General features: G+C 39.6%; 1 protein-coding gene across 1 annotated transcript; it reads right to left on the bottom strand.

The window, feature by feature from the left end:
• Positions 1–5,324: 5,324 nt before the first annotated feature.
• Positions 5,325–8,180, bottom strand: LOC135593410 (uncharacterized). Its single transcript, XM_065083401.1, has 3 exons — positions 7,265–8,180; positions 6,694–6,859; positions 5,325–6,240 (listed from the first exon to the last, which is right to left on the bottom strand). Exons 1-3 carry the CDS (start codon positions 7,979–7,981, stop codon positions 6,005–6,007), a joined length of 1,119 nt encoding a protein of 372 aa, XP_064939473.1. The 5' UTR covers positions 7,982–8,180; the 3' UTR covers positions 5,325–6,004.
• Positions 8,181–12,468: the final 4,288 nt, after the last annotated feature.

Genomic DNA, 12,468 nt, shown 5'->3' with positions numbered 1-12,468 from the left:
GCACCGCCTGGCAGAGCTCGAAGTCTGAGCTCAGGCGGTTGCACCTCTCGACTGGAGAGGTGGCACCGCCTGGCAGAGCTCGAAGACTGAGCTCGGACGGTTCCACCTTCTCTGTCAGGGGTGGTTGCACCTTCCTGCCAGAGCTCGAAGACCGAGCTCAGGCGATGCATCTCCTGACCAGAGAAGTTTCTCTTCTCTGCCAGAGGTGGTTGCACCTCTCTGCCAGAGGTGGTTGCACCACTCTGCCAGAGCTCGAAGACCGAGCTCAGGCGGTGCATCTCCTGTCCAGAGAGGTTGCAGCTCTCTGCTAGAGCTCGAAGACCGAGCTCGGTGGTTGCATCGCCTGCCAGAGCTCGGAACTTGAGCTCTGGCGGTGCTACCTCTCGACAGAGGAGGTTGCACCGCCCAGTCTCGCTTGGAGACTGAGCCCTGGGCGGTTGCACCTCTTGGCTGGGGCGGTTGCACCGTCCAGTCTCGCTGGGAGACTTAGCCTGGGCGGTGGCACCTCCCTGCCTGGGCGGTTGCACCTCCCACAGCTACTTGGGTTCGAATGGGTTGAACCATTCGACCCAACTTGAGTTCTTCAGGGGCCCAATTGCCCCAGGATTAAGCTAATGGGATCACCTCCCATTTCTAACTTAATCACCGTGCTAACTACGATTAAATCTAAGACAATTTCTGCAGCTTTGCTTCGGTACGTCAATCGCTTCTTCCGGCGAGTTTCCGGCGAACTTCCGTCGATCATCCGATGAACCCTCGGTGATGCTTCTGCGGACTTCCGGCAAACTCCTGGACTTTGCGACGATCCACTTGGCGAGTTCCGACGAGCTTCGCTTGGCAAGCTTCTGGACTTCTCGGATCTGTTCTCGCAGAACCTCCGACGACCGTCCGTACTTCCGTCGAACTCTCGAACTCCCAACGTGATCATGAACTTGACTCCGGCGCAACTCCTGCTGCTTATCTATCTTTCATCATAGTTAATCCTGCACACTTAAAACAAAACTTCGATCGAGACAATTAATCCTAAGCAATTAACCAAGTTGTCCGGCATGTCATTGGTCCCTCGACGCTTCGTCTGATTCTTCGGCGCATCGTCCTCTCCTGCGGCCTATTGCCCAATCGGTCAGTTGACTCCGCAACTCCGATATCCTTGGCACAATACCCGCTCTACTTGGCCCGATGCCCGAGTCCACGGCCCGAAGCCTTCTGTCGATACGTCGACCGATCCACCGGCCCGACGTCCAATCTTCTGACATGTTCCTCCGGCACAACATGATTTTCCTGCTTTAATTGTCTCATCCTGATCAAAGCATCCTGCGTCACTCAAAACGCAGATTAAATCATAAACATATATCAAGTAGTTTCATCATCAAAATACGAGATTCAACATAGGTAACACTATAATAAGGATGAAGCGTAAGTCCACCTGAGTTTATAATTACTATATAAACTCATAAAAGAATATCTTCACAATAAAGTATTACTTTTGTAGCAAATAAAGTTACGTAAAGAAGAAATATACTACAAATTTTAATTTGAAATGAAAAAGGTATAAATATAACCTTTATATGGTTCAAATCAAATATTATAGATATTATTGATGGATTATTTTGATATTTCATCATATGTTACCAATAATAGATATTTATTAAAATTAAAAAAAATGAAGAGGGATAAAACCAAAAGAGAATGAGATATTTATCATTATAGGGAATCATCTTAAAGTGAAAGAGATATTAGTTTATATTTATCGCTTATATCTAAAGATGATTCAATTTAATAAATCTTGAGGATCCCTACTTCTTGTAATTCTGGGAATTTGAGTTCTTTATCTAGAATTATTAAAATATTATTTCTCTTTTGATGGTTATAAATTTACTATGATTTAATAAAATTAACCTTTAAATTTTGTATAATAGTCTATATAGAATTAATATGAATTATAAGTTTACAATGATCCTATAATTAAATATTGAAATAAAATGTAGTTTTATAAACTCCTTGAGGTTATGTTTATTACTATATGCTTTTGTCTCATTAAAGAGAGACATTTTATCACCATATAAATAATCTGTTGAGATATGATTATATATATCTAATTCATGTAAAGTCTATGACCATTGACACTCTTGAAGTGTGTATAAATGAAGTTGATAGACAATTAGATAGAAAAGTCAAGATCATCATATCTGATAAGGGTGATAAATTTTATAGTATTTATGATGAATCCAATTATAATTCTTTTGCTAGATTCTTAGAAAAATAAGGTATATTATTTACCAGATGTGTTACAGTAGAATATGATTGCTGAAAGATATCATCGTACCTTATAGATATGGTTAAGAGTAATGATAAGTTATTCTTTTGTATCCGAATCAATGTGAGAAGAAGCTCCAAGGACAACTATGTATATCTTGAATGGTATTCCTAGTAAGTAAATTACATGATTTCTTTTAAGTTATGAAATGATAGGAAACATAAGTTAAGATATTTACATATTTAAAATTATCCTATGGAGATAACGATCTTCAACTCACATAAAAGAAAATTAGATTTAATAATTATTTTTGAATATTTTATTATCTATGCAGAAAAGTTTAAAGGGGTACATATCTTATTGCTCTAATCATAGTACGAGGACAATTAAATATGGTAATATAAGATTCCTATAAAATAGCAAATAAGTGGGAGTGAAAATCTCAAATTTTAATTTTGATATAGAGGAGATACAAGTTAATACTCCTTTATTATTCGAGAGATTGTTGTTACTCAAATCATTAAATGATTTGATAAAAGTAAACAACAAAATAACATTACTAAACTCCCATATTATATTGATATCATTATTAATGGTCTTGTAGAACAAACATAATTGACAACTTTAAGAATATCTCAAAGGAGAAGGAATCATATCATTTATGGTTATTATATTACATATCTACAAGAATTATATTATGATATAGGAATCAGAATGGATCCCTTATTGTTGTCACGGGTCATAAAATGTAATGATTCTGAAAAGTAATATGATATAATAAAAGAAGAGTTAAAATTAATAACCATAATGGTATCTGATAAATTTATCGAATTATCCAATAATTGTAAAAGAGTATATTATATAAATGTGACTCAAAGGACAATGTCGAACAATATAATGATCAGACTTGTGGTTAAAAGTTTTACTCATAAAGAATGTATCGATCATAACAAGATTTTTAATGAACTTGTTAAGAATCATCATGACATTAGTGATTCATTATAAGTTTGATTTATATCATAATGATATAAAAATATTTTTAAAAAGATCTAGCTTTATATGGGTTACTCTAAATGATTTACAAAGAAAATAAAAGAAATATAAAGTTTTGTATGCAAATTCAGGAATCCATTTATGACCTTAAATAAACTTCAAGATAATGATATATAAAGGTTCTTGATATCATTATTTTCAGATTTAAGATAAATACTATTAATCAGTATTTATATCAGTGGGAGTAAGTTTATTATATGGATAATATTTTGCCTTACCAATAGTGGTCTTGATTTATTATACTAAATCAAGAATTTGTCACTAAGAGTTTTAAGATTGATATGAATAAGATATATTATATTATTAACATTTAGTAATTTAAGGATAGACCTCAATGATTATGAAGATTGTCTTAGAAACGATATATCAACCGAGCCGGACTACAGAGAAAGTAATAAGATATCTAGAAGGGACAAAGGATTATATGCTCACATGTATGAAATTATATCAGCTTGTAATAATGATATTTTTCATATGCTGATTGTATAAATTGCCTCGATAATAGAAAGTCCACCTTATGGTTAATATCTATATCAATTAGAGAGGTAATTTATTATTAATAATAATAGAAGTTGATTTTGTGGCATGCTTTGAGGCCACTAATCAAATTTTTTACTGTAAAATTTTTATCTCAGGACTTGTTATAATCAGACTCAATTACCAAGTCATTGAAGATATTTTATGACATTGCAGTGGTTTTTTTCTCTAAGAATGACAAGTACTATTGCATCTATATGCATTATAGTATAAAGTACTTGATGGTTAGAGAAGATGAGTCCAGAAACATATAATGTTAATTAATTACTTGAGTTTCATTGCATTGATTACTGATCCATTCACTTAGGACTTACAGTCTAAAGTATTTTGAAAGAACATGTTCTTATAATTGAGTTTGTGAGCAACCCATAAAGGATATGATGATGCATGTTTAAGTGGATACTATAATTGACATTCTTACTTATGTACTTAAAGTTATTTGTTTATGCTATCCTATTCACAATTATGTATGTAAATATTATGGTTGAATGTGATGACAAAATTATCTTGACAAAATAAATTATAGGGGTCATTTTGGACTACATTAGGAAAGGCTAACTGTGGTACATAAAAGGAAGTGTAACACTAATGACATACAATCGCTATGACTCATATTGTTAGTGAGACTTGATGTAGTAGTATTATTATTATTGGACTTATTGGTCTATTTTCTAAAATTCACGCACGTGTATATATTTTTTCTAAAATTTCATAATCCAATTGAGTCAAATTATTTTTAAATAAATTTTATTTATTTATTTTTGAGTTTAAGTCTTTTTGTATCTTACCAATTATTGGGCCAAGTGGGAGAATGTTAGATTATGTAGCCATATTTAATTAGGTAAGATATATTATAGATATGATTGGATTCTGATTATGGTTATTGGCCAATAGAAAAGAAGTCCATGTTAAAGTAGGATTTCTTAGGAGATAACCTTAATGGGAGAACTCTCCTAACAACTTATCATAGACCCTTTACTCTCGCCTATAAATAGACAAGACCTCTGGGGGCTAAGTGTGTATCTGAGTAGCATCTCAGAAATTGAGAGATTAAGGTTTTTCTTGGATCCTTGCAGATTGATATTTCAGATGCGCTTGTAGATCAGATAAGGTTTATTCTTTTGAACAACAAGAAAGGTACGTATCATAATATTGTCAGATCTAATTTATTTGATTTCAATCTTGACATACAAAATTTTTCGCATTACAGATAGCATGATTACAGATTTTATACTAACATCTCCATCAAAGACTACTTCTATATATGCAAAATGGATATCAATACAATTCAAAAGTATACATTTACTATGTTATATATAGAATGCAACATATGCAATTTGGCATTCTCAATATGTTAGAAATGCGGGACTCGTGTATGTCTCATCATCTCTTTATATGTATCTATCTCACGCAGATGTCTTCCCACTTGTAGCCAAAAGAATTAAGAAAAGGTTTAGAATTAACACTCAATGTTCCATTGGAACGTAAGAAAAAAAAAAAGTTTCATTCTATCAAGTGGAGGAGGCTGAAGAACAGAATCTTGTGTGCGTCAATAATACTAATGCGTGCTTCCATGTACATGAGACCTAAAGAAATTACTCTTCCATTAGTAATGTACATACAAAAGAAGCTGCTCTTCGATTACCCCCTCCACTCAAAATTGGTTGGCCTCCCAACCCTTGTATCTACCCCACACACACACACACACACACGCACACACTGTCCAGGGACATATACATACCTTAACGATAGCTTCACCAGCTAATTTATTACAGCGACGATGGCGCCGACTCCGCACTAGTATCGTTGTGTTCAACGTGACACTAAATCCATCACCAGCTCCTCCATCAACGAACCCAGCACGAGTCCCTGTAGGTCCACCCCCAACTCCCCATCCTCCTCCTCCTCGAACGATCTCCACCGTCCGCCCCTCTCGATCTCCCTCAGCGTCGCCTCGCCGTGGAAGTCGTCCAGGTCCCGGCGCCTCGTCCCCTCGATCCAATCTCTTGCGGTGATCAAGAGCGCTCTTTCCTCTGCTTGCCCATGACGCACGGCGGATATTGCCCACTCCCTGTGGCCCCGCCGGAACCGACCGTCGCGATTGGCATCGCCGTCGGAGTAGGACAGTTCTTGGATGAACAAGTCCAGCAGGAGCTTCTACACGCTCGCCTCCGCTGGGTCCACGTGGCAGCTGGCTTTTAGCTGTCCCAGTACGCCCCATGCCTTCCTTTCTCGTAAGGCTCTCTCGTCCTCCTCCTCCACGACGGATGCCACGTCGTCAGTGGATTCGTCCAAGCAATCCGTGGAGGCGAAGCGCCGGTCGACGTCAATTGGTTCGAGGTCAATGAGGCTCTCGAACTGTCCGATCCTCTGCAGCAGCTGCCGCGTCGTTCCTGCACCAACAGATGACCCACCTTGCATACATTAATTCTTCTTTCCCCTACACTTTCAATGCCATTAAATTGCACCGAGCACCTCTATATAAATAAATAAATATATATATATATATATATATATATATATTACAAGCAAAATTAATATTTCAACTAAGATTATAAAGAAAACTAGAATGGTGGAGGGTTTCTTATTTATGGGCACAATTAGGGGTCTGAGTTCGCACAAGGCAATCCTCCGACAAAAGAGACGAGATTCCGGCGGGACACAAGAACCGAACAAGTTTTGGGCTCGGCATCAAGTCGTCTCAGCCTCCAATTATATATGGTATTGCGATCCTAATGGAAGATGACTTGTTCCTTGGAATCTGAGCCCAAACAAAATGGCAGCTACTGCAACTCGAGATTCTTCACTCGGTTTCAAGAAGCAACAAACTAGGATGAGATGCCTACGTTCGAGCTTGGCGAGGCTGCGATGGAAGGAAGGCGATGCGGGGTCGTCCGCTTCCTCTTCCTCGTCTTCTTCACCAGATGGAAAGTCCATAACTGACATTGGACTCAGCTGCTCCTCTTCCTCCGAGTGGCATTGCGGCGACTCCGTGCCCTCGCTCTCCGGTGCCTTTTTTGTTTTTTCCCATGTAAAGACAAACACACGAATTAGTGAAATATAAAGACTAATTTCTATTCGTTCCAAAGGAAAATAGATATAAACAAATGACAAGGCCACGTGGCTGTTCGATTTTGTATCTCGGCCAAAGAAGCCGGAAAATTAAACACGCGTGGCTTATCACTGGACAATCTACTAATCCTTGAACTCTTCGACTCGCGGTGACCAAGTTGAACATTTCTGAGACTACGCTCAGGTCCTCGCCCACCGATCTATTCCGTGTTCTTGCGCATATATTAGACGAGACATCCTGCTACCTGTAGTGGAGATACAACGAGACTGGGGCCCGCACTTGATAATCCAGAGATGTGCAGGGTTGAGCAACAAATAATTGAAGGGCATTAATTGACCTCTCACCATGGGCATGCGGCTGAGGCCGGCGCCGCTTGCGTCCAATCCTTCGCCGGTGCTCTTCCTGTCTACCTTGGGTTTGCGGCTCGACCTTGCTCGTGGGGATCCCTTCTTGGCTTCTCTGGAGGTGGCGGCTCCGGCAGAGGAGAGGCTGTCGTCCGAGGAGTCGGTACCGGCCGTGGTCGAGGGCAGGAAATCGGACTCCGACCACACGGTGCAGCTGCTGAGAGCCGGAGACGGGAAGTCGAACGACCTGAGCTCCTCGCTAACCACCTTTTCCTCGACAGATCTCAGCCGTACGATGTCCTTAACTCCCACCCAGGTGTCCTCCATCGCTACGGCCGCGGCCGCCATCCCCGTCATCCGCCAGAAGCTCCCACTAAGCCGCTGTGAGAAGCTTCTTGTCAGGAATCCTCCCTCCCCACACCTCCGTCGTCCACCCGAGGCGGACGACGAGGAGGCACCGGCGAAGGACAGCGGCCTGAAAGCGCCGATAACGGCGGAGATCTTCGCCATGGCGTTCATGGATCGCGTCCGCTGGAGCCTTGGTCCTCCTCCGCCACCGCGGAGCTCCGCGTCAAGGAGATACCGCATGGTCGCGGCATCAGCGTCTGGGTCGACATCACCGGCCTGGGCCGGGACGCACCCGAAGCCAGCGCAGTAGGACTCGGAATCCCAGTCCAGTTCAAGGTAATCTTTGAGCATTAACGGCTTCTGAGCCATCGCCAATCACCAATTCTATCGCCCAGAAACGCTACCTCTCTTGCCTCTTCTTTCTTCTTCGCCGGAAAGACAAAGAAGCAACGACTGGGGAGGTGGGAAGAAGGGAATGCGAAAGGGTATTTAAGGAGAGAGGTGGAGGAGGAGGAGGAGGAAGGTCGAAGGCGAAGGAGAGGCGTAGCTTCCGAGGCGGAGATCTCCAGCTGATAGACAAGCAGGGCGACATAGTGAGTAAAATAATAGTTAGGAGGAGGAATTCATTTGATCTGTGTGGTTAAAATGTGGCGGCAGGAAGCAGTTGGCAGTAACACAGGAGGGCAGAGAGCACGGAGAGGCAAAGCGGGTCGGAGTGCTGGAACGCCTGAGTCAAGTAAAAATAATAAAAAAATAATAAAAATAAAAATAACTCCAAACTTCACGTCTCTGCCGACCTTTTTACCGAATCGTTGTGAACCAACGGAAGTAACGAAAATTGAAGTGCTTTTATTTGTTTATTTTATTTATTTATTTATTTATTTATTTTGGTTATTCTGGCATTGGGACTAAATGGAGGGTGGCCAGGTAGGATAAATTTTGTTTCGTCTCATACTGAAGAAGCCAACACTACTTTTTTTTACCCCGCCCGCCCCCCCCCCCCCCCCACCGAGCAAAACAAATATTGGTTTGGGATCCATTTTTCGGCATCTGATGGCCAGGTAGGACCTTTTTTTTCTTTTTTTTGGTTTGTCGTGTAGTAAGTAGTAAAGAAAAGACGAACACCTTTTAATTCCCCCAAACAAAATAAATATTAGTTTTCGGATCCAAAAGATCGTGTGACCCTTGGGAGGGAGGGAGGGAGGGAGGCAAAAACTAAATCATGTGAAAAAAAAAATTAAATAATATTATATCGTAACATCTCAAATGAAACCTCATTTTCATCAATCACTTACTTATAGAAAAAAACAAAAAAACAAAAACCACGTTAAAGTAACAATTGGGGACGGATTCGAAAATTTTGAAACTTGTCGCATCCCCAGACCTGTCGGCGGGACGCGTGGTGAAACCCGACTGAGGAACAGCACGTGCGGGTTCCCCGACTAATTCGTGGAGGAGTCGTGCGCGGTGAAGACTCGCGGCGCCGCTGGCTCGCTCGGACGGTGGGGATGTATTTTTGGGAGGGGATCAGACGATGGGCTCGCGGTGGTCACGTACGGCGGACGCACGGGGCGCGAAGAGCGCGGACGTATTCGTGCGGTCACGCCGAGGCTTCGTGCAAATGCATCGACTGCTCCTGCCACTCACTCACTAAGCCCACGACTGCAGCGTCGACCGCAACGGGAGTGCAGTTGGGTGACCAACGTAACGTGAGCGGTAATGGAAGTACCACCTCGACACGCCCGTGACTCGAGTCCATGTCATTGGTAGTAAGTATGTGAGCACGGCATTCGCGTTATTACCCCGTGACTTGAGTCGTCGAAGGAGTCCCATGTCCATAGGTAGTATGATCAGGTTTAGGTGCATGAATCTGGGTTCAATAATATGAGTTGTCGAATTCCATACGAAAGAACCAAACGTTGTACAATCGAGCGGGGCTTGGGGTTATTATATCGGAACAATCAAAACCCAATCATGAAGTTGCAATTGGTCTCTAAATGAACCAAAATGTGATGATCATCAATCAATACAATACTGGCCATCGTACCGTGGGTCACAAAAATAAGTTGTTGTTGTTGTTATTATATCGGAAAGATATTGTCGGAGTTGGTTTGTGGTTCATACATGTACTGATCTCAAGGTATCGGATCGATCTCCAGTATTACTGAGGTTAATGATTTTAAAGCGGAAAAATACAAATAGACTTTGTTACCTTTTTGTGAGATTCATTACTTTGGATGGGCGGTTATCACTGTATATTTTTTAAAAATATTTTTTTATAATAATTTTTTTTATTATATAAAATGACGTATATAACGTTCTTCAAAATTGAGATCCATTACTTATGCAACAACGTACTAATCAGCTTAATTATTATATAAATTAAAATTACTATTACAAAATATATTCTTAAAATTATTATATGTGGCTAAGTAAACTTTCATTGCTTAGTTGATCTATTTGGATAAGTGCGGCAGTAAAATAGTAAAGAAAAGAATAAAATTGGGTATCATACATTATACGTTCATTGAGCTTATGTGTGATTATAAGAATGGATTAAGAATTTGAAGTTTGGGAATGAATTGGAGTGAATCTACAATCAATCGAGTTTCTGATTAAACAGAGCCACACATAATACGATTCATCATGAGTAATCTTATCGGTTTGATATATAAAAATAAAAAAAATATATATATATATTTATATTTATATTTAAAGGGTAAAATAAAAATAAATAAATGACAAAAAGAAACAACAGGAAATTTTTCTTATGGTTAAGAAACGACAAACAGCATGTCTTTGACGTGCGTGGATAATGCAATTTAAGCGGTCGGAGGCCGGTACTTCGAATCTTGAGCGGAGATCTTTGTTGTTGGCTTTCGGTGAGCTGTGTCTCCGTGACTGGGGATTGCATGCATGCATGCATGCATGCATCTCTCCATCGAGCCTGCCATGTGGTTAAATGATGGGGGAAGTCGTCATGAGCGTTAGTACTCGCGCGGCCGAATCGCCTTCTCCTCTTTCATGCCGTCAAAACACGCTCGTATTTTGTCCGCACATCTGACCGACACAATGCTTCGTGTCGTGAGTGGTTGACGTACATGACAAACCGACTCTGCGCCTCGCGTCGTGCCTCTCTTGCTACATGCGTTCCACCACCATCTGTCGGGGCTTGGCTCCTCTTCATGATCTGATGTGACTTGCGTCGTAACTCACTCCATCCTAAGTTGAACGTGCTTGTTGGCCGTATTTTGACAATTGGACGTGGATATTCGGGGACACCTCACGTTTGTCTTTTCAAAATACCTACTTACGAGTAGAATACAATCTGAATTCTAGGATGATTAATTGAATCAACCATGATAAATCATATCAAATTTTACAATCTCCTGCCTAGACAGATAAATCCAATTAAATTTAATATTAGTATTGATTTTTGATTATCGATCGACCTAGCTCATTTTCTTAAAAATCCATTTGAATCCTAAATCCTATGTGTCTGATACAAATTTCTTTTTGACCTCATAAGTTTTTGAATTTGGTGTTTAGACCCTCTAATTCTTATAAAAAGTTTTGAGACATGTTTGGTGAGATACTCACGCTAGTAAATACTTGAGATTGAGTGTAAAGTATACATTCGTACGTGCTCTAGTAAATGCTTGAGATGAGGATAAAGTATATGATGGCATAGCTTACCGAGTTGGTAAAAACTTTAACAGTTTATCGTAAAGTATTGAGATTTTATAAAAAAAAAAAAAAAAAAGTATAGATATAATATATATATTTTTTATAATAGTTGGTGGTTAGAGAAATAATTAATCTTTTAATGTGGTGGCGATGTTGGTGAGGTTTGGTTGACTAGGCCTCACATCACATGTCTGATGTAGCGAGGCTGACTGGGGCTTGCATGCCAGATTGTGGTGGTGGAGCTGAATGGTATTTACATGTTGAGTTTGGATTGATGGGGAATAATAACCATATAAATCATCAGTAGGTAGGTAGGTCTAAAAATCAGGAGAGAGATAGATGCCTTTGGATGCCATTAATGTTGATTGGGGAGGATTATTCTGTTGTATAATTGACACACATGTCGACTATCCGTCCAACTGCTTCAACAATTAATATATGTTTAAAGAGGATGAGAAATTCAGTCTCATTGTTAGCATAAAATCTGTAATCATGTTATCTGTAATGCGAAAAATTTTTTGTGCCAAGATTGAAATCAAATAAATTGGATATAACAATATTTACCTTTCTTGTTGTTCGGAAGAATAAATCTTATCTAATCTATAAGCGCTTCATCTTCGGATCTGAAATATCAATATGCAAGGATCTGCAAGGAGATCCAATCATATCTATAATATATCTTACCTAATTAAAAAGGGCACATAATCTAACAATCTCCATGTAGCAGTGATCGACATATTAATTTTCGCTCCTACCATACATGTCTATAAATAGTGCACTAAATTAATGAGCTCAAAATACGATACCGACGATATTGTGGATACCGAGTTATTTGCAGGTCGGAATGAATAAAATGGACTGTCGGTGGAAGGGCAGAAATTTTTAATTTTTATACAAGTTTAAGCCCAACTTTTATCGGTCTATTAAGATTTTAACATTTGTGATTCTTCTTGCAAGACTAACCTCTCTTCTCGTATGAATTATTATTCCCAACAGGAATGATATCAAACAGGAAATATATATATATATATATATATATATATATATATATATATATATATATATATATATATATATATATATTCCTGAGTTATCATAACCTGATGTGAGCCGGACGACAATGTCATACCCACCCACTTCCATGGATTACTGTTGCACCAACATATCCC

Source organism: Musa acuminata, chromosome BXJ1-9 (genome assembly GCF_036884655.1).
Source record: "Musa acuminata AAA Group cultivar baxijiao chromosome BXJ1-9, Cavendish_Baxijiao_AAA, whole genome shotgun sequence".
NCBI lineage: Eukaryota > Viridiplantae > Streptophyta > Magnoliopsida > Zingiberales > Musaceae > Musa > Musa acuminata.
Note: the sequence above shows the minus strand (reverse complement) of the source record. Positions and strands in the feature narration are given on the sequence as shown.